The 21,956-nt window shown below is 40.5% G+C and overlaps 2 protein-coding genes, 1 long non-coding RNA gene and 1 other non-coding gene across 7 annotated transcripts; 3 read left to right on the top strand and 1 right to left on the bottom strand.

Annotated features, from left to right (window-relative positions):
* Nucleotides 1-6,546: 6,546 nt before the first annotated feature.
* Nucleotides 6,547-10,336, bottom strand: LOC119028431. Of its 2 annotated transcripts, none has more exons than XR_005077705.1 (3): nt 9,980-10,336; nt 8,083-8,209; nt 6,547-7,482 (listed from the first exon to the last, which is right to left on the bottom strand). It is a non-coding gene; the product is annotated as an uncharacterized LOC119028431 (long non-coding RNA). The 2 variants fall into 2 exon arrangements; XR_005077706.1 differs by having other exon boundaries at nt 6,547-7,485.
* On the top strand, nt 9,134-15,679 carry LOC119028428 (elongation factor 2-like). The gene is made up of 13 exons (XM_037114393.1): nt 9,134-9,286; nt 10,345-10,559; nt 11,055-11,236; nt 11,619-11,830; nt 12,008-12,186; nt 12,344-12,449; nt 12,727-12,979; nt 13,154-13,349; nt 13,441-13,807; nt 13,932-14,285; nt 14,434-14,616; nt 14,783-14,915; nt 15,307-15,679. The coding sequence occupies exons 1-13, from the start codon at nt 9,284-9,286 to the stop codon at nt 15,498-15,500; spliced, it is 2,577 nt and encodes an 858-aa protein (XP_036970288.1). The 5' UTR covers nt 9,134-9,283; the 3' UTR covers nt 15,501-15,679.
* Nucleotides 12,572-12,638, top strand: LOC119029364. Its single transcript, XR_005077970.1, has one exon. It is a non-coding gene; the product is annotated as a small nucleolar RNA SNORD37 (small nucleolar RNA).
* Nucleotides 15,680-17,224: 1,545 nt separating the features above from the next.
* hmg20b (high mobility group 20B) lies at nt 17,225-21,715 on the top strand. Of its 3 annotated transcripts, none has more exons than XM_037114395.1 (9): nt 17,225-17,336; nt 17,716-17,819; nt 18,799-18,999; nt 19,247-19,367; nt 19,524-19,573; nt 19,683-19,749; nt 19,946-20,161; nt 20,429-20,561; nt 21,100-21,715. In XM_037114395.1, exons 1-9 carry the CDS (start codon nt 17,264-17,266, stop codon nt 21,110-21,112), a joined length of 978 nt encoding a protein of 325 aa, XP_036970290.1. In that variant the 5' UTR covers nt 17,225-17,263; the 3' UTR covers nt 21,113-21,715. The 3 variants fall into 3 exon arrangements, with proteins under 3 accessions (XP_036970290.1, XP_036970289.1, XP_036970291.1); XM_037114394.1 differs by having other exon boundaries at nt 17,227-17,336; nt 19,521-19,573; XM_037114396.1 differs by lacking the exon at nt 17,225-17,336 and adding an exon at nt 17,343-17,364 and having other exon boundaries at nt 19,521-19,573.
* Nucleotides 21,716-21,956: the final 241 nt, after the last annotated feature.

The raw sequence follows: 21,956 nt of genomic DNA on the forward strand, positions 1-21,956 counted from the left end.
TCTGCTGGCATCCCTGTCTGAAGGAGCTTAGAGTGTCCTGCCAGAACTGGGTCATTAGTCATTTTGAATTTTTGGGCTGGTTTTCAAAACGCCATTCCCTTTTAAAGCTCGTCTGCATTCGGCGATGTAACGCCTACAAACAAAAAATCAAGTCAAATGAGACAAATGTAAGCTGTCAGCCATTGCCACCTGCTGCCATTTATTTCACACTGGTGAATCACAACTAGTGGCAGCTGCATGGCATGACAGCTTTGTACCAGCTGCTGTTGTATAAACTCCTACCGATCCCCTCCACTTTCTCTTCTGTTCTCCTCTCCTCTCCTCTCCTCTCCCTGTTGTCCTATCTTACAGTCCACATCCATTCAGTCATTGGTAAAACGTACAACATTCTCACTCTGAAAGTCAAAAATACAGACTGTTTTAATAATGGAAACTGTTTTGAAAGTCAAAACCTTTCCATCAATATGAACACATTGTCTAGTTGTCTCATGGCAGCCGTAATTTTTCAGAGGGATACTTATATCCTCTTCAGGAATGAGAGGGCATTGTACAAGTCAGACTCTCATAACCACCAATTAATGGAAGTTTAAAAATGGCCCTGATGTTGTGGTGCCAACTTTGCAGTGACCTTCTGCACAAGTTTGCGCACTTGTTACACACAAAATTCAGTGAAAATTGAGAGAATTCTCTAGGATTAAAATCTAAAATACAGACTTGCACAACCAACTGTCTATAAATGCGTGACATCAATAATGAAAAAAAGCAAAACCAAATGATTGAAGTCACCATTCAACAGCAGACTGTTCCCTCCTGTCCGCAGCCTTTCATTACAGCAGCTGCTTCAAATAACATTCTAGTACTTAGTGATTTTACCAAAGTATGCACCTGCAACAAAGCATAATAATCTAGTTCTCAGCATACATTTTCATACTTCTGTCTGAGCACATTGGAGAGCTGGTTAGGCACGAACACAAAGCATTGAAGTTATTATTTCATCTTAACGATAGGTGGCATTTTGAACTCAAGTTCTCATAGATAAAATGAAAATAACTGGCGCTGAGCTTAAAGGTAAGATTTAAAAATCACAAGTGACCCCTCCAAATAACTATGTGCAGCTCCATTGGACGGGTAACATTTGAGTCGACAGGTCTGGAAATGTCATGGTGAGTGTGTGAAGGAGCTTTCATTCTGACATGCCAGAAAGAATGGCACTGTGTTTATAAAGTCCAGAAAATCAATTTAGTCGACAAAACTGTTTCACTTTGTCAGATCAAAGGTTTAGTCTGAAAGTTCAGTCTTGACCCTGGAAATTTAATTTGGTTTATTTTATCTTTTATCCGCATACATCAAATAAATTTGGTCTAAGAAACCAAGTGTGACCCCGTCTGCAGCACAGCACACCTCATCCTTAGCCTTGAGCCCTGACCCAGAGGCTGAGATGCAATTAAACCAAGATGGAAGTGGATTCATACCTCTGTTGAGGGAAATACCTCCATTTTAATTAGTTACCACCCACTTTGCCTACCTTTGACCTCAGATATCCAAAAACCACAAACTTAGGGTGAAAGTGAATTTGACTTTGTCCTTGTAGCTTTTCCAAGAACAATTTAACATTGTGGCTGGTCCTCTGTCTCCACACTCAGGTTAAAAATTGAATACATGTCAGTTTCAGAGAGCTCTCTCACAGTGCCGCCTCTTTTTTATTCTACAAAACACTTGGTCATAACTTCATTTTCAGAAACTAACTGAAGATTTGAACAAAAAACAAAGACTGGGTACCTTTTAAAGTATTTTGGTGATATAATGAGAATAATTATCTTTTTCCTGATTGTATTATGGATGCTACACAGGTGCCAGCAAACATGCTATAGCTGATTACCCAAAGCATGCCCAGTGCATTGAACTAAGGCAGTCATCACAAATGCAGAAATGGTTTCCCCTAATTTTATTTTTTACTGTTGACCGCAGTGTTGTGTCAGTCCAAACTGGAAATTTCCACACCAGAGCAGCCACGTAAATCACTGCAGGCAAAATGAACATTTTGGATAATTTGGCACTCAGACTGGTAAAAAACCCAGGGGAACTGCTACTCAACACTGACAGCTGCCTCAGGGCTACAGGTACAGCACTGTGATGATCGCACTCAATCATAATTTCAGTTGATACATAATGAGTTGGTGTCAGGGATGAAGTCAGGTCTGGATAGTCAGGGGACCTCAGCGGTGACGTGGATTGACTGCACTGTGTTCTGATAGAGCAGGTACAAGGCACACGAATCAAATCAGCAGTTTACGTCTGCGACAGTTGCTTTGCTTTGTTTCACTGCGAGCACAATTTTATGACAGATGCGACACAGCTGGACAAGCAGACCAGGTGCTATAGTGTTAATGAGAAATTTTCACACAGTTTACTTCCTGTTCTCTCAGATAATTAAAACTGTCAAATGTGTTCATGTACTTCCTTAAAAATCGTCTCACAATGGTTGACTTATCATGTGAGTGGAGACTGGAGATGCATACATGTCCTTACATACACACACAGTAACGTTCTGCATTCACCACTTAGCCCTTTGTCATATCGTCTTTCATACCCGTCCATCCATTTGTCTGTGCCACGCTGACAGAGCTCAATTCGAACGAAGAGCTGCGCCACACAGACACAATGAAATGTCACACAAAAATGAATTTCTGTGGTCATAGTGATATGTGTTTATAGCAATAAACATAGATGTAGGTGAAGTACGATTTTATGGTTATAATCACGGAATCTGAAGCTGTTTCAGTGAATCTCCGAAGCGCTCCTGCGTGGTGACAGATTCATCAGAGAAAGCACCAGCAAATGAGCAATAACCGATACCAGAAGAGAGGGTTGCATTTAACTAAGTCAGTCATCACAAAATGTTCTCTTCTGATTGATTTTTCCATTTTTATTTTACAGTCGGTTTTATGGGCGGACGACTGCAGTGCTGCTTGCTCAAAACAAGACATTTTCACAGCAGAGTGGCTACGCAAACAAACACACATGGATGGATAATTTGGCACTCAAAACAGGTGAAGCTCAGGAAAAGTCCAACTCAACACCGTAAAATGCTTCCGTGCAAAACAGATGCCACATGGTGATGAGGTGGAACATCACACTGACCCTCAATTACACTACTTCAATCATACTTTCGCTCAAAACAGAATGTAACAAACAGCTAGGCTGAACTTCAGCAATAACATGGATCGACTGCTCTTCGAAAGTGGCAGGTACGACACAACACAGATGCACATAAATACAACATAAAATTACCTTTCCAAATTGCCAAGACAGAGTTATTCAAATAGCTTAACACAGCCCATGTTTACATTTCTCTGACAAGCATCCTGTAGTGGATGTGTTAAGTCTTCCCTGGTGGTGTGCTGGTGTGTCTTTGCCAGGTCAGCGAAATACTGATATGGCATTTAATCTCAAATCATCTCTTTGTATATAGAAATGTATTCATCCATGGAGCTGGAGCCTATCCCCCGCTGACACTGGACAACTGAATGAATGAATGAACGAATGTGTTGTTCGCCCAGAGCAAGAATGTGGATAACATGCCTGAGGGAGCAGCACCTTAAGGTCCAATAGGATCACCAAAGTTGTCCTTTAGCTGACTTACACTTTTTCAAGGAACAGCTGCAATGGCCTGAACTCAAAAATATTCTTGTCCCTGTACAGCCTTGTCCCTCTTTCTCGTTCTAGGTCAAATAGAGTGCTCCCATCTACAGGCGTGAATCTGAACGTTTTAGTCTCAGATCTTTCTTTTTATAGTGTCTCATACGTCTCCATTTTTTTATGGGCTACAGTGCTGACACACCAAACAGTCCTCCAAAATATGCCTCTCCCTCTGAAGCGACTCATTAGCGACACATTAGCTGCAGTTACATGAACAATAATTGATTGAAGTCATTTTGAAAAGAGATTCAACCTTGACTGCTTACAGTGAGGAAAAATAAAATGATGCAGTAAGATGTGCGTTTCAGCACCCTAAACCTGCTGGAAACTTCTTGTGGTTGATGCTCCAAGCAAGCAGCTCTTATTGGACTGTGTAGGCGCCATCTTTGCTCTATCGGTGAAGTTCTATTATTAGATCTATCAGGTTGAGAAAAAAAAAAAAACACTTGCAGCTGCTCAGGCCTGTGATAATTAACCCATCAGAGCAGCCTGGGCCCTGAAACTGAATGTTCAGACAGAGGGTGATTGGAGGTGCTGCAGCCATGGACAGTATCAGAAAATGTTGTTTAAAGACATTAAACATGAAAGGCACGTATTCTGGTAGACAACCAAATTAAGCCTGTAATTAAGCACGATATGGAACCTCTAAAGTCCTCCTCCGTGTGAACATGAGTTTTACTTCGCTTGGACTTTTTGACCTTTGCTGTGCAGAAGGATTTGTTTCATGTGTGTATGATCACAGTCTTGTGGGGATAACATTTCTCCTTGCTTTGCTGTTTTTAACAAGCTTGATTTTGCGACAGGTGCAGTATGCAGCTTAACAGAAATGTGATGACAAAACTACACATGCACAGGACTTTCCACTGAGGTAGGAAACATACTTGCTTCAGACAATCTTATCAAGATCTCATTGATTTTATGTCTTAAAACATGTCCAGAGGAGATTGCTGAGCATTCTACGGAAATGATGTATTGCTCATGTCAGCTAAAGATGCACATAACAAACCACATAACGTCCTGGTACAAAGGATATGATTATTGGCTTTCATTCGGCTGTGTGTTAGTATTTTTGAGAGGCAAACTGTGGCGAGTTTTTTGCTCACTCGAATCGAGGGTCTAAGGACAGAGGATGTCACTCGCTGTACAGATTGTAAAAGCCCACGGAGGCAATGTTATTTTCATTTTGGGCTACATTAATAAAATTGATTGGGTGTGTTCCTTAATCAACATAGTCTTGGAATAAAGTTGATGATCAATTATTAAAGTTTGTTACATTAAAACTTTTGTGCTGTTTTTGTCAAAGCGTTACATGCACAATCCCCTACTATCTCAGGTTAGGCTATTTGATGAGAAGAATGGGTGTTTTTTGTTTTTTTTATCAGATTTTTTTCCCTTCATTTATTATTAATAGCACATTCTTGCTGTTTGCCATAATAATGATACCCAAGAGAGGCTCCAGGGGACAGAGTGCAACAATGTGCAGTACTTATGAATGAGACAGTACCAATGTGCTTTGAATATATTAAGGGGCTCTGAAGCACTTAATTTTAACACTGCTGTGATGTGAGCACTGGGGAGTGTCAGTGATTTGTGTCTTGATTTTCCTTCAGACAGAAGTTCAGAAGCACCATCGCTGCTGTCAGGAGCTAGACTTGACTGTAATCTTACTCGATATAGAGTATTTTGTTGGTAAAGGATCACTGATGTCTGTAAGTGATGCCTGGGATCTTATGTAACAAGTACAAGGGTCAGGGATCAAAGATAAAAGGAAAGTGGAGAAGGGGAGACTGGAGAAATCACAAATGTTGAAGACAGTCAGGCCTGTTTGCATTTCAAAGGATCAGACTGAAGCAAATACGTGGATACGGAGTGACGCACTTCTGTCTCTTTTCTTACACGTGAAGTACCATCAGAAGATGAATTCCTCTTAAACTGAGCACAACCCCAACATTCCCCAAGGATAGCTGTTGTAGGAGAAATCACATTGTCCCTCAAAAACTTTGGTGTCATTTCAATCCACAGTCAATTACTCAGGCTGAGCGGCCCGCCGTTTCTCCACGTCAATCACTCTGTGCGAGCGTCTTCAGATATGACAGCAGGCTGAAAGCTAAAGCACAGAACACGAAAAGCAGATCAGGTGCGATGGCGTTAAATGAGAAAATTTTACACACTCTCACATCCTGTTCCCACAGATAATTAACGCTGTCAAATTTGTTCAAATTACTATGTTTGTGCTTTTTGAGCATGTCCCAATTGTTTCTAATTGAGTTCCTGACACACCTTCCCTCTCTCCTCGCAGCGTATGAATCATGGAACAATTTTACGCTTCTTAAAGAGCGCTTCTGTGACACTAGCACGTCCATGCAATTCATCACATAATGGTCAGTCTATCATGTCAGCGGGGACAGGGATGATTGCAGGCCTCTATATACACAGGCATGTTAACAATCTGCATTCACCAGTCTGCCCTCTGTGGAAATAGACACCGGTCATACTGTCTTCCTTACTGATCCCTCCAATTACCTGCCATGATGACAGAGACTGCACCTCACAGGTGCAAAGAAATGTCCCTCAAAAATGATTTGCCATAGCCAACAGTGGTTTGTGCTTTTTATCTATAATGACGGGTATGGGGGAAAATATGAGTCTCATGTTAAATTGGAGGAATCTGAAGGCGTTTAAGTGAAAAGTAACGTGAGGAGGTCGTGGTACATCTTGAGTACATCGTCATGCCAGCATCATCGCATCCTATCATACAGCAGTCACTGTTACTTACAAGAGAAAAGTCTGTACATTGAACTGCGTGGTTGAAAAATGTTTTGTACTCCATTAATGACTTACAGGCAGTATTTTAATTCAAGGACCTTCCTTTTGCATGGGTATTATGCAGGTATATTATTTTCTATGGTAATTGCATCTATTCTGAATGTTGGAGCGAAAAAAGAAATGGTCTTACAGGCTCCATTTGTTGCAGCCTCCACTAAATCCTTGTGTTAAACAGCACCTTTCCTCAGAGCTGACATGAGGTAGAAAAACCTATCTACCTGAAGACTGTGTGAATTACAAAGACTCCTGGATCAATGAGCTCTTGACAAGTAACAATACATTTCATCATTCATGTTCCCTTGGTTCATTTCCTCTGAGAGTTTAAAACAAACACGTCCTTTGAAGGTAAAAAGAATATCAGTCGTCGGTCGTCTCCCTCTACACCAGATTGTCAGTTCTCAAACAGCTTATTGTGTTGTTTCTCCATCCCGTTCTCTGCATATGTACCTAAAAGCCACTGGGGATGTATAACCAAAAGTCATGCTTGAGTAAAAGAGACGTTGTGCTAAAAAATCATGTTGTTAAAAGTGAAAGAATAAAACAGCAGAAAATGTACTTAAGTAAAGCAGAAATTGTACTTGCAGCACTTGAGCGAATCTACTGGGTTACATTCCATCACTGACAGCCACAGAGTTGGTGAAAGCCTTGATTATGAGACAAACAGGGTCCAATTAAAGCAACAGAAGGAGTCTCATAGTCAGACTAGTTTAACCGGAGATTGGAGGTGTATTGATTCCAGCACGATCAAAGAAGACATCTATCAGTTTTTCACACTGATTGCATCGATTCCATGATGAAAAGTATTGTTGACCTTGTCTTATTGTCTTAAACGTCTCTGTGAGTGCAACATAATCACTGCCTCACTCAGTGTAGCGTGAAATGATCATCCCAATAGCACAGTTCGTGGGACTGGAGTGCTGGAAGCTGAAGTTTCTGGAAGTAAAGCTGGGGCACCATCTGCTGGAAGAATAAAATAATGTTGTGAAGAATCCAACAATGAAAAATGAAATATCTGACGCAACACAACACTATTACATGTTTTTTTTCATCAACAGGATGGATTAGTGATCATTTCTGACCAGTGTTTTCTTTCATAACGCAGGATTAATATTGTTTCATAATAATTTCATGCCGATAAGTATGTGTTTTCCATAGTTATTAAGCACTTTATACCTGTTTGCTCTTTTTGCAAGAGAAGGCAATAAGCACAGGGATTAATTACAGAGCAGGCGCAGTACGTGATCAACCGTATACCATAAAAATACAGTGGAGTAAATGGTGCATTGTGGGCCTGTCAATAATAATGCTGAGACATAAACTATCTTAAAATGAAGATACTCTAGTAGAGTAGGTCTACAGGTATTGCTTAACTCAAAATTGTACTCGAATACAGTATTTGAGCAAATCTACTTACTTAGATTCTAGCTTTACTTAGATAATTCAAGGAATCTTGTGTGTTGCAGATCTGAGTCACTTAATTTTGGACATTTAGCACTAAGATTTGATTACCACCAAGTTACAAAGGGAAAAAGATAAGTTAGGAATATTATCACCCACATTTACATAACTGGCGTGAGGGACTTGCAGCAGGCCACCTGTAGCTGATGACCAGAACATGCATATAAGGTCGTTTAAGGACTTGTTGTATGATGCCACATGTTCACCAGAATGGATCACTAGCCACCTAGTGGAAAGGAGGAGGAAAAAAAGGAAGTCTTATAAAAAATGTGGATACAAAACACCCTGAACAGGAAAAACAAGTGAGCGGCCTGAATACTTCGGGCAGTCTATAGTAGAACCCCATTCAAGAAATACTTTTTTTTTTTTTCACTGACTCTGAGTTGCAAAAGTGTGTTAAATACCTGAAAGAATAGTATTATAGGTTTTCTTTCTTTCAGTTCATCAGCGTTTAAATTTTCCTGGTCAAAAAATAACAAGAAAATGCAGTTTACATTTGTTGATGGAATGTAACACAGCTCATTGCAGTGTATTTGAGTTTCATTGTTTTGATATTTGCATTTGTTTCTGTAAGAGATGGTAAAATATATATATATATATATATATATATATATATATATATATATATATATATATATATATATATATATATATATATATATGAATAAAAACGAAGTATGAGCAGATGCAGCAAAAATCCAGGAACTTTATTATTTTCCATGAGCAATATGTGGAATTTCAGGGTTAGAAAAAGGACTATTTGGTGTAAATTAAATTCAGGCATCATAAAAGAATGTCGCTGGTGTCTGAAGCAAGTAAGACATACTGTACTATGAATTGTGGAAATTCAGTTGGCTTCTTGGTGAGCCATTCCTTCTCTGTATTATTTAAAAGAGATGTGAGTTTAATCATATAAATGCAATTTACAAGTTATATTCATTGATATACAATTTTAAAAAGCATGTTATAAAGCTACTGATGCATTAACAAATGTCTTGCAGGATTCATAATTAGCCATAATTAGTTTTATCATCAATGGCTGTAGTGATTTAAATAAATATTTAACTCGGATGAATGATGATGAAGCTCCTTCGACTCCATAGACAACCAAACTTGAGATCACGAGCCGAAGCAGCGTGATGACATTTGTACGTGAAGACGCACAGGAATGACGCACGTATTATAAAGGCCTGTTTTCTGACGTCAGCGGCCTCTTCCCTGCCTATGCCCTCGTGAGGTGGGCAGCGTAAAATTTCCTGTCTGATTTCGCCACCAAGCGAATCCAATACCATCCGCCAAAATGGTGAGTTTGTCACATTTCTCCGAGTGATGATTAAGTTATGGGACACAAAAGGTGTCTTCGATGTTAGTATTTGTAATTTTGCGAGGGCACTTTGACGGATGCTACGCTACTTGCATGTCCGATCTATGGACCGGGCTTTGATCAAAATGGCAGCCATTTCGTGTTCTGCAACGTTGTCCGCTATATGTAATTATTGATTAAAAAATCAACTTCTGAATTGTTGCTGGATTTTTCCCTTGTTTACCTCTTTGAAAACATGTTCTGAATGGTGATATGCCGGCCGGCCCTTTTGTACAGGCTGAAATGGCTGACGTTGGGTGCCACTACTTGGCTAACTTTTACCATTGGTGGCCGCTTTGTAATTAAGCGTTGAGTGTTTTCTATGAATTCTTGTTAAGACCAAGACTAACGTAGCTGTATCTGGACATTCGTGTTTTTTAAAAGGCCGCCTCGATGTAGTGTCAGCGATTTGTTTTTGACGTTGTAAGGCGGGGGAACACTTGCCGGCATTTCGTGTTTCTGGCCCGACCGGCTAATTTAGCTTTCAAGCCCGTGTTAGCATCTAGCATAGTGTCAAAGTCTGTACACGTGGCCTACAAGAGCCGACACATTGTGCCGGCTATTAACGTGGTTCAACGTATTTATACCAACTGTTATTCAGTTGTCATCGCAGTCAGAATATCAGCAGCTCACCGTCTGAAATGTTAAACATCGTCAGCGAGCTGTAATAAATTTCTGTTAGGTGTAGCTGACGGTAACGTCACAGCTGATGTGATGCTGATGGCGGACACAACGCCCTGGTGGAAATGCTGCACAGTTGACGTTGCGTCAGCAGTAATTTTCGATAAGCTGTGGGTGCAGTTAGTGTGAGGCCAAGTTAAATAACAATTGTGTGCGCACTGAAACAAATGACGACTTGAAAATCAGCGTCCATGAGTTATAACGGGGATATCCTAGGCTGGTGTATATTAAGGCTCCTTTGCGACCTTTTCTCTGATTTGTCAGGTGTTTGTGTTTCCTCTTTCTGTGAATGTTCTAACTTGATTTTGCCCCCTCAGGTGAACTTCACAGTCGACCAGATCCGTGCCATCATGGACAAGAAGGCCAACATCCGTAACATGTCTGTGATTGCGCACGTCGACCACGGAAAGTCAACTCTGACGGACTCGCTTGTGTCGAAGGCTGGCATCATTGCCTCAGCTCGTGCTGGAGAGACCCGTTTCACAGACACACGGAAAGATGAACAGGAACGTTGTATCACCATCAAGTCAACGTAAGTATCTTGTGTCCCCACTGTTTTTGCAGTGTGAGCATTTTGTAGCAAGCAGATTTATGTAAAGGGTGGTGTGTATTTTTAAACACATCTTTTATGCAGCACCTCCCCATTTAATTCAAAATGTACTTGTGTTGTGGTCTAGCTTCTAATAATTGTTATATTGCACATACTGTAATGTTACAGCTAAACACTTGCAAAGTATGCTGTTGTGAACATGAACACAACTTTGACTACTGTTCTGCTTTGACTTTTTACTGTTATGGTACTAAAAAAAAACAATTGGCAGACTTCAATTTGTGAAGTTTTATTCTAGTTAATGTGAAGTCGTTAGACTTTGACAGTGCTATATTGGGAGGCATTGTATGGAAGACCTCTCTGCATAGGAAACAATTTTTGGATGGCAATCCTCGATAATAGGAAGGTGTGGCTTTTTTTTATTTTTTTTTTTTTTTTGGCAACTGACTTTGTCTAACAAATTGTTCCAACTTGCAGCGCCATCTCCCTGTTCTACGAGCTCAGCGATAATGACTTGGCCTTCATTAAGCAGGCCAAGGACGGGAATGGCTTCTTGATCAACCTGATTGACTCACCCGGGCACGTTGACTTCTCCTCTGAGGTGACTGCTGCCCTCCGTGTCACTGATGGAGCCCTGGTTGTGGTGGACTGTGTGTCTGGTAAGGCCATGGCTAACCGATCCTCAGCAATGCAAATTCCTAATACAGAATATATCCTTGTCATGGCTGATGGGTAGTTTGATCAAATGATTTTTAGTTATTTAGCTCACAATCACATTGCCTTAATGGGATTTGCAATCTGTACAGTGAACGATGGGGGGGCTCCTTGATCATAATAGACCTCAAAGATATCTCATATGCACAACATTTTTTCTTATGAGAAGCTTGTTCTGTTCAAATGTTTGTGCAGCAGGAAAAACTGAGGTGCCTATTTACAAAATAAGTGATGTTGCCATGTTAAGTCAGACTTCCAGTGTGAAATAAAACTGACAAGCATATCACCTTTTCTGTAGGTTAAACTATCCTTGTGTATCCCTGACAGGTGTCTGCGTGCAAACTGAGACAGTGCTCCGTCAGGCCATTGCTGAGCGCATCAAGCCAGTCCTGATGATGAACAAGATGGACCGTGCCTTACTGGAGTTGCAGCTTGAAGCTGAAGACCTTTACCAAACTTTCCAGCGTATTGTTGAGTCGGTCAATGTCATCATCTCCACCTATGGAGAGGATGAGGAAGGACCTATGGGAAACCTCCAGGTGAGCTGCTTCCTGAACCACATTGTACTGCTTTACCCTGAGACTTATAATTCATATTTCTCTTTAAGTTTGTGTCTAGAGTAAAATACTCATCCATTATCATTGTAACAAAATGAATTTCTTTTAAATATGCGCATTCTTACTGAGATTTTAATGTGGTGTCTTCAATTCTCCTAGATTGATCCAACCATTGGTACTGTTGGCTTTGGCTCTGGACTCCATGGCTGGGCTTTCACCCTGAAGCAGTTTGCTGAGATGTATGCAGCCAAGTTTGCTGCCAAGGGCAACACCCAGATGTCAGCAGCTGAGCACTGCAAGAAGGTGGAAGACATGATGAAGAAGCTGTGGGGTGATAGGTGAGTCTCTTTAGCAAAGCTTGATCAGTAAACGAAAGTGCATGTGATTGGGAATTGGGAAGCAGAGGAGTGAACATTGAAGCATACACTTTTATATTTTTGTAGTGAGTCTGACTGTTGTATTGGTAAAACTTAACACTATGTTTGTATATTTAAGGTACTTCGACCAAGCCAATGGAAAGTTCCTGAAGACTGCCCAAGGACCTGATGGCGCCAAGTACCCCCGTACATTTGTTGCCCTCATCCTGGACCCAATCTTCAAGGTAAAACAACTTTGAGTTGATTTAAATGTTCTTCAGTCCAGACAGACATTTCTCAATTGGGTAATTGAGTGTCAGAGCAAGTGTTTTTTTTGTTGTTGTTGTTCAAACTTACCTATGTGCCTTAAAGTGATGACTTAAACATTCTTCACTTTGACCTGAGTAACAGTGATGATAGCTTTCCGTCTGAGAAGGGCACAGAAGTTGGTTTACTTAGACCTTCTTGGCTGGGCCACATTAAATTGCAGCCCACTAATTCAAAACAACTTCCTTTGTGTAGGTGTTTGATGCCATCATGAACTTCAAAAAAGAAGAAACTGCCAAACTGATCACAAAGCTGGAAGTCAAGTTGGACACAGAGGACAAAGAAAAGGAGGGCAAGCCTCTCCTGAAGGCTGTTATGCGCCGCTGGCTGCCTGCAGGAGAAGCTCTTCTGCAGATGATCACCATCCACCTGCCCTCTCCTGTCACTGCCCAAAAGTACCGTTGTGACCTGCTTTATGAGGGACCCCCAGATGATGAGGCTGCCATGGGTATGACATTTACTTTAGTTTCAATCATGAACAGGAATTTATGGCTGTAACATACACAGCACATGCATGATTTCAGCAATTCCTCTGGGGGGTACCTTGGCAGGGCAGCAATGCATACATGTCTTGGATTTGTTGTGGTTCTTGTAGTCAACAGTCATTTTTATTTTTAATCAGGTATCAAGAACTGTGACTCCAAGGCTCCCTTGATGGTGTACATCTCAAAGATGGTCCCCACCAATGACAAGGGTCGCTTCTATGCATTTGGCCGTGTGTTCTCTGGGTCTGTCTCCACTGGTCTGAAAGTACGCATTATGGGTCCAAACTATGTCCCTGGAAAGAAGGACGACCTCTACTTGAAGCCCATTCAGAGGTTGGTCGCAACATTTGGCCTATTGATATGTACTGGGTATGTGTATTATATGTATCTGATGTTGGTCACATCTAACTCTGTTATTTTCTAGGACCATTTTGATGATGGGCCGTTACGTTGAGCCCATTGAAGATGTGCCATGTGGTAACATCGTAGGTCTGGTTGGAGTGGACCAGTACCTCGTCAAGACGGGAACAATCACCACCTTTGAGCAAGCACACAACATGAGAGTGATGAAGTTCAGTGTCAGCCCTGTGGTGAGGGTTGCTGTGGAGGCTAAAAACCCTGCTGACCTGCCCAAGCTGGTAGAGGGTCTGAAGCGTCTGTCAAAGTCTGATCCTATGGTGCAGTGCATCATTGAAGAATCTGGAGAACATATCGTTGCTGGTGCTGGAGAGCTCCATCTGGAGATTTGCTTGAAGGATCTGGAGGAGGATCATGCTTGCATTCCACTCAAGGTGATTAATGCAATTTTTGAGTAAACTGATGTTCAGTAAAACCTACGTACACCAATGAGCTTAATGTAAAATATATTATCCCTCAAGGTGAACATTTCTGTATTGACACTTGTTTCTCTTTTAGAAATCTGATCCAGTGGTGTCCTACAGAGAGACCGTTTCTGCAGAATCATCTGTTATGTGCCTGTCAAAGTCACCCAACAAGCACAACCGTCTCTTCATGAAGGCCCGTCCCCTTGAAGATGGCCTGTCTGAGGACATCGAGAAGGGTGAGGTTAGCGCTCGTCAGGAGCTCAAGGCCCGTGCCCGCTACCTTGCTGACAAGTATGATTGGGATGTCGGTGAGGCCAGAAAGATCTGGTGCTTCGGACCTGATGGAACTGGCCCAAACATGTTGGTGGATGTCACCAAGGGAGTGCAGTACCTCAATGAGATCAAGGATAGTGTTGTGGCTGGCTTCCAGTGGGCAGTCAAGGAGGTAAGGGGGGCAGCAAAAATTCACGTCATTAGACTCAGCTAAAATGCTTCCACTAGAATCTATCAGGTTAAATCATTGTGATCCTCTACCTAATGATCAATGCATATACATATTTCCTTTACAATTGGTGCCTCTATGTTGTTTGTAGGGTGTCCTCTGCGAAGAGAACATGAGGGCCATTCGCTTCGACGTCCATGATGTGACCCTGCATACAGATGCCATTCACCGTGGTGGTGGTCAGATTATTCCCACAGCTCGCAGAGTTCTGTACGCATGTGAGCTCACAGCTGAGCCCAGAATGATGGAGCCCGTCTACCTGGTGGAGGTCCAGGTACGTGTCACTGGAGATGTAGTCTATATTTTTCTTCTAGTTACCTGATAGAGCAGAGTTTAGTCCTAGGAGTAAAGTTCTTTAATTTTTAAGTTACTCCAACAATAGATGACTTGTCTTTCACAAACAACTTTATTTGAGTTAAAATCGCATGTCTATTTTGCAGTGTCCTGCATCAGCAGTCGGTGGAATCTATGGTGTGTTGAACAGAAGGCGTGGTCATGTGATTGAGGAGATCAGTGTCATGGGAACACCAATGCGCCTTACCAAGGCCTACCTGCCTGTCATGGAGTCATTTGGTAAGTTTTATTTTAACAAGGGATATGGGCAGAGCAGCCCATGTTAATTTTGTTGCCTGATGTTTGAGCTTGGTCTGACTAATCAGGGCAGCATTTTAATAACTTCAGTTAGCAAAACTAATGGCATTTATCTGAGACATGTATTGAGCCATATGGATTAGTTATTTAAAAGTGCTGTTTAAAATGCTATTCATTGCTAGAAATCATGTTACTGTAATGTGTTTGTAGACCCTCAATCTTTTTATATCCTACAAACCCAGCATAGGGAGCCATACCTATGTGATACTAAGACATTTTCTGACCTAAATGAGTGTCCTCTTCAATATTTGTTCCACTTGTACCCATGAGGCAAGCGATTTTATGAAGCATACTTCGCTTTGTCTGTTCCCAGGTTTCACGGCTGACCTTCGTTCCAACACTGGTGGCCAGGCCTTCCCACAGTGCGTGTTCGACCATTGGCAGATCCTCCCCGGAGACCCATGTGACCCTGCCTCCAAGCCCGGTATAGTTGTGACCGAGACACGCAAACGTAAGGGTCTCAAGGAGGGTATCCCAGCCTTGGACAACTACCTGGACAAATTGTAAAAGCTTGGGACCTCACGTGGCTTTTGCCTCATTCCTCCCCTTCCCAACAAATTATGTCTACATTGTGGGACCGGACTGTACAGAACAGTGAGCACTAAGGTTTGCCAAAAGGATTGACGTTAATGAATAAACACCTACAAAAATTGTAAACAATAAATAAAGGAAAATAAAAAATTGAATGGTTCAGGCTTCTTTTTTATTCATGGGGATAATCATGCTTTTATATGTATGGACAGGTGTACTGATGAAGCAAGTCAGACTACTGGTGTGTCAGCCATACTTGAAAATGTCTGAGACATATTATTTTTATAGCTACCGCCAGGTCTCTTGAATGCAAAAAGTTAGGCCAAGTAATTGGTTAGGGGGTGCTACAAAACTGAACTAGCTGAACTTGTTAAATTGGCCTCATGTTTCCCAGACATTAAATGAGCAGATGGGTAAAGTGACTAAAACAAGATAATAAGCTGAACTTTGTTGTGACTGTACTCTTGTAGCCTAAAAAAACTATTTGGGTATGATCTACCATATTGCCCCCTTCATTTCTTTAGGTTTGTAGTCAATCTGTCTAGAAAAAGATGCATGGAGTAATCCTCGACCATTGCTGTCTGTTATTTGTATACTTATTCAACATCTACCTTTGCAAATCAATATCAGGAACTAATTGTTAATCATATTTGATAACAACCAATGATGTTCCCTGGGATAACTGAACATGTCTTCATATTGTTGAAAGCTTTGTTTTCTGATTTTGTCATCACTGTGCTTTGTATTTAGTATTTAGTGTAAGTAGTCATGAACCCAAAATCTAAGAAAATAAGATTAATCTAGTTCTTCACAGAATAAATTCACATCTACAAATCCAAATGTAATTCTTCAAAACCCTGATTTATTATACTTAAATCAATTTCTGATGCTGTTCCACTCTGTGACCTGTTGAGGGCAGTAAACTGACATGATTGCTAACTACCCAAAGCACCTGAATTCTGCTTGGAAAAACAATAATTCCAGTACATGGTGCCACTAAAAAGCTGTGTCATGGCACTACATGAGAACAGCTTGTTCTTGATAACAAGCATCAAATCCAGGTTGTCAACAAAAGCATGATAGCAAACGACATTTACCGGTGTAGACTTGCAGAATAAAACGCAGGCACAGTAAAGCTGTTGGTGGTGGGCAAGTATTTTTGGGTGTGAAAGATAGACAAGTATGATATGAAAAACCTTACTGATGTGTCACCATGAATATAACACAGCATCAAGTTGGACAATAATAAAGAAGACCTACACATCGCAGGGCAGTGCTAAATGATGGTAGGTAGATAATAATAAAACAATAATTATTAAAAGTAATAAATAAAAGTAGTTTCGTAATATCAATGTTATGAAAGTAATGTAAGCTTTCTTACAAAGGTACAACCTTACCATCTTAACCCCACAGCAGTAACACACATGTAGAATCATACGGGAGTACTTTTTATAAAATGTAGAATAAAAATGGCTTACATAAAGTGCGTAATAGAGTGAATGTTAATATTCACTTTAATAATATGATGAATGCAAAGTCTATGCCGCTTTTGTACTTTTCTAGCTTTTACAGTCGTTTCGGGGATTTCATAGCGTCAGAACAATCTGTAGTAAAGATAAACTGCTCAATACTATATAGTATAATGTATACTTTTACTTTACTTGAGTATTTCTCTTTTGTGCTACTTTATGCAATCCTTAAATGGGGGGTCAGTTAGGGGGATATCCCACCAACCAATCATGACTCACCGCGCCGACCAATCAGATGACAGGCAGCGTTCTCTTCCTGTTTGGCCGAGGGCTTCATTATCGGGTGAGTTAGGAGACATTTATCCTAAAAAGTACGACTAATTATACATAATTGCCATTGTTATAAGTGAATGAACATTACTGTATGGACTGATAGATATTTATGTGTTTAATTTTTCCGTGTGAAAAGTTAGCGCTTTGTCTCGCCTTTTTTGTTTCTGGATATTTACCGTTGTGTGTGAGAACTGCACAGAGCGACCAGTTAGCCGCTCTGTGCTGCTAGCAGTCAGGTTAGCATAAGAAGCGGCAGACCTAAGGGGAAAATCATTCTGAAATTGACCAGTGCTCGCATCTCTATGTGCAACTTCCTCTATGTTATTCAACACGGAAGTCTTCCCTTGACAAAACCCTAACGGACTAAGACCATTTTTATACGTTTACAGTCAGTTACACACGGCCGAACATCATGGGAGGGATCAAACAAGAGCAGAGTGATGCTTCACATCAGCCCAGACCTTCACATTCAGCAGAGCAACCACAAGAAGAGGTGAGTCCTCCTACATCTGACCAGGATCAGCACGATTAGTTCATTTCTTTAGTGCATCCTCAGTTGGAGGAGTAAGGCTGTCAAGTTTGGCAAGTAAAGGTATGATTGATCACTTTGCTATCCATCATTTATGTTTGGTAGCTAAAGGTTATTCACACTATTGCAACAGCCCTGCAATAATTCCTGTATTCACAAAGGGTTAGGGTAAAACACATCACATCAATAAAACAAAGATCCCTCAACTGTCATTGCATTAATACCCATAGTGTTATGCATTCACTGTCATATTCAAGTTTCCTGTAATTGGTTGTCTATATAAAATACATTTGGAATAGATGAGTCTTTGTAGATCTTCTTCATTGCCTCATCTATTTAACCTTTATTTATACAGGGTAGATTGACTGTTTTGTAAACAGCTGAGTAGAATAGCAGAAACAAAACAATAGGACAGAGTGTTAATAAATAAAAAATTGAAGTAAAACACACCTCTCACTTTAATGTAATACACTTCTGCCGCACAACTTACAACAGCCTCCTTAGTGACCATACAAAAAAAAAAAAAAAAACCTCACAGTTTAAACTTCATAAGGCAGGATCTATTGCAGAGTAAAATGTATGCCATGGATTGAAGTTAATTTTCACCCAAATGCCCCAACAACTCTGGTCCAGCTTCTCTAGGGTAAATATTTGCTAGTTTTCATAACAACAAATGGAATTTCTTTGAGTTTTGGACTTTTGGTCAGACTAAAAAAGCCCTTTTCCCTTAATTGTGTTTTCTGACATTTTACACCACCAACAATTAATGGAGAAAAGAAATATATATTGTATTGTATATATTGTATATTAATTGATGTTCAAAAAAACTTGTGAAATGCAACGCTGGTATGTAATTATTGTAGTTTTCTACTGAGCATGATCATTTTAACAGATGAGTGAGAAGCCCCAGCATTCATGAAAGTTTTGCTCTCCCTCTCTGAAGCCAAAGAAGAGAGGCTGGCCAAAGGGAAAGAAAAGAAAGAAGGTGCTACCAAATGGTCCCAAAGCACCAGTGACGGGATATGTCCGCTTCCTGAACGAACGCAGAGAACATATGCGGGCCCGATACCCCGACTTACCTTTCCCAGAAATCACCAAGAGACTGGGAGCAGAGTGGACACGGTTAGCCCAGAATGACAAACAGGTAGTTAATCAAGTTGTGCTGCAAATAGTATCATCATCTGCCTTGTTTACTTTTCTAAAGACATCAAATCCGGATGTATGATTAGATTTTTAAAAGATATTTAACGTCAGTTGTGTTTCTCAGTACAATATTTGTTTGCTGGCAAATATTTCCAAATTACCTTCTTCACATAATTAAGCACTTGTCCGTTAGCAAGGCAGAATTTTTTTCTCAGTGAATCAGCATGACATTACTTGTGCTCTGACAGCGCTATCTGGATGAGGCAGAACGGGAGAAGATGCAGTATGCCCAGGAACTGAAGGAATATCAGCAGACTGAGGCCTATCAGATCACCAGCGCAAAGATTCAAGACAAGAGGATCAAGAAAGGTGACAATTTATGTAATGTATGTCATGTTGGTTATTGCTCGCGTATGCATAGCCACCACATCCCCAGGGAAAATGCCAAGATACTCCCTGTTTTGTGCTTTATTACTCTGTGTCTCACGAGCTCTAAGAAGCACTTACAATTTTCTCTTCCAGAAGACGCACCATCTGTCATCATCAGTACTAGTTCAGAGCCGTCTTTATCAAAGGTACATGACACATCATGTTGTCTTACTGTATCAGCATCTTTATCATTTTGTTGTTTTTTTCTTTTTACAAATGTTTCAAACAGCTGAGTTTTCTCATGTTGTCCCTTAGGCTTCTGACCTTCCAAGCAGATTCGACATCCCCATCTTCACAGAGGAGTTCCTCGATCAGAACAAAGGTAACAGAGGAACTGGCAACAGGAAATGATCATTCTGATAGATCACAAGCCCCCCTTGACATGGCTTAGACAAAACTGCACAATTACCTTTGCTAAAAGGATATTTCACGAAATTAAATTCAATCTAGCATTATTCTGATCATGTAAGTTTCACACTTTCATCAGATCCTGCTTTGTTTCTCTCTGTCTGGTGTAGCGCGAGAGGCTGAGTTGCGCCGGCTTCGTAAGGCAAACATTGAGTTTGAGGAGCAGAATGCAGTGCTTCAACGCCACATTAAGGACATGTACAACGCTAAAGAGCGCCTGGAGGCTGAGCTTGGGCTGGACGAGAAGCGAACACAGGCTCTGCACCAACACTTGGTGTCCATTAAACACACACTGGTCAACAGTCTGTCAGCAGTACCCCTGCCAGGTCAGCAGTCAGTTGGCTATATTTAGCTAAAGCGGGTAGACAGATGGATATTAAATAAATGTATTTGCCATCAGGAATTTTTTCACACTAGTCACATTTTGTTCATACTATAGTATAAGTACACTGATAATGTTAGCAATGTTATAACAACAGCTGCTAAGAGCATCTATTTCCATCAGGATTGGATTGTTTTATCAGTGCTTAAATTCTATGATATTTCACCTTGAGAGGACTTAGAATGAACTCTTCGATATTTTTTCTGAACAGGCACAGGTGAGACGGCATCTCTTGGGAACCTGGACTCATACCTGAGTCGTCTCAATGGAGCGCTGGAGGGAAACCCTCACAAGCATCGTGCCCTGCTCAGCCAGCTTTGTGAAGTCCTTTCTCATCTGGACAGGTAACTAATGTCTCTCAAACACAGCCTGATAGGGTTAAAACATAAAAACAGAGATCAGGAGCCATAATTGGGTGTGCTCTTAGTCTTTGCTTCTTCTTCTAATCAATCTACTATGCTTCACCTTGCCTAACTATAGGATTGGATGTCCACGCAATCATCTTTTCACCTTCAAAGCATAAGGTTAAACCAGACTTAAACATGTACATTTCTGTGCATCTAACTGGGTTTAAATGTCTCATCATCATTAGGAGTGTTTACTAAAATACTGGGCGCCATGCAATAGTTTTTATCCAAATAATACGCAGCTTGCATACATGAATTGAGACTCAAAGTTCGTTACAGTGTGACATTAATATGAAAGAAAATACACACAAATAAATAAGTTCATAACAATATAATAAGTGTCCTAGTCAAAATTGTTTTTTAAAAAAAGAGTTATTATTCACATTATTATTGGTCCAACAGGGTTTTCTATTAATTTTGTTTATAATTCTCAAGTGTTTTTTTTTCTCTCTTTTTTGTGTGTGTGTCTTTCCAGTGAGAAGTTATGAGGGCACTCCTTTTCATCCTGACACACAGGGACACATGGCCGCTCTGTCAGTGCCATTCAACAGAGCATGTGGATATCTCAAGGAGAGTAAAGACGAGGGTACAAATACTTAAAAATACCACACACACAGTCCTGTCTACATGCCTCTACTCTATGAATATATGAATTCTGCAATTCATGAGTTTATGTGACTGTAAATCTGCGTGGCAGTGTTGAGGCTTTTAACAGTTCAGGAATTTCATCATATGTAGTTTTATCTTCTGAACTGTGTTTAAATTTGGATTGACTGCAGCCCTATTGTGTAGTTTTAGCAAATGCCACAGGCCCCTGACCTGTCCAACAAGTCGAGCCTGTTTATTAGAGTTTACAGTAAATGCCATTTGGTATTTGGTGGGTGGGGACTGTGTTCGTAGTGTTATCGAGTGCATGAAAAAATGTAAATGGTGAAATAAAATGATGGAGTGTACATGTTTTGGATTTACTAGCGGGTTGTTAAATGGACAAGCAGTGTCACATGTTGTCAGAATATTATTATATATTTGTGAAGTATATTTGTATTTTCTGAAATGTTCATTAAACTACACTGAAAACATTTCCAACAAAAGGTGAATGTGTGCAGTTATTCATTTTTTACATTGTTGTCAGCCTTGTGTAATCATTTTAAAAAACCCAACTAAAGTTTAAATCAGATCAAAAAACATGTTTTCCCCTCAGAAATATGCTTGGCTAGATTCCAGTAGAAGTTACTGGAAAAATATGCTTTTGCATGAGCGTGTGACGTTGACCTGACCCCAAATGACAGGAGGTAAAGATGTAGTGGATGTTGTAATCCAGCAGGGGGAGCT

This window comes from Acanthopagrus latus, chromosome 11, assembly GCF_904848185.1.
Source record: "Acanthopagrus latus isolate v.2019 chromosome 11, fAcaLat1.1, whole genome shotgun sequence".
In the NCBI taxonomy this organism is placed as follows: domain Eukaryota; kingdom Metazoa; phylum Chordata; class Actinopteri; order Spariformes; family Sparidae; genus Acanthopagrus; species Acanthopagrus latus.

Bases quoted from the DNA above. Each gene is read 5' to 3' on its own strand.
- LOC119028428 (XM_037114393.1), top strand. The intron at 13,350-13,440 runs GTTGGTCGCAAC...GTTATTTTCTAG, and splicing joins TACTTGAAGCCCATTCAGAG to GACCATTTTGATGATGGGCC. The intron at 14,916-15,306 runs GTAAGTTTTATT...GTCTGTTCCCAG, and splicing joins GCCTGTCATGGAGTCATTTG to GTTTCACGGCTGACCTTCGT.
- hmg20b (XM_037114394.1), top strand. From the start codon at position 17,264: ATGACTCACCGCGCCGACCAATCAGATGACAGGCAGCGTTCTCTTCCT. The intron at 19,000-19,246 runs GTAGTTAATCAA...GTGCTCTGACAG, and splicing joins TAGCCCAGAATGACAAACAG to CGCTATCTGGATGAGGCAGA. The intron at 19,574-19,682 runs GTACATGACACA...GTTGTCCCTTAG, and splicing joins CAGAGCCGTCTTTATCAAAG to GCTTCTGACCTTCCAAGCAG.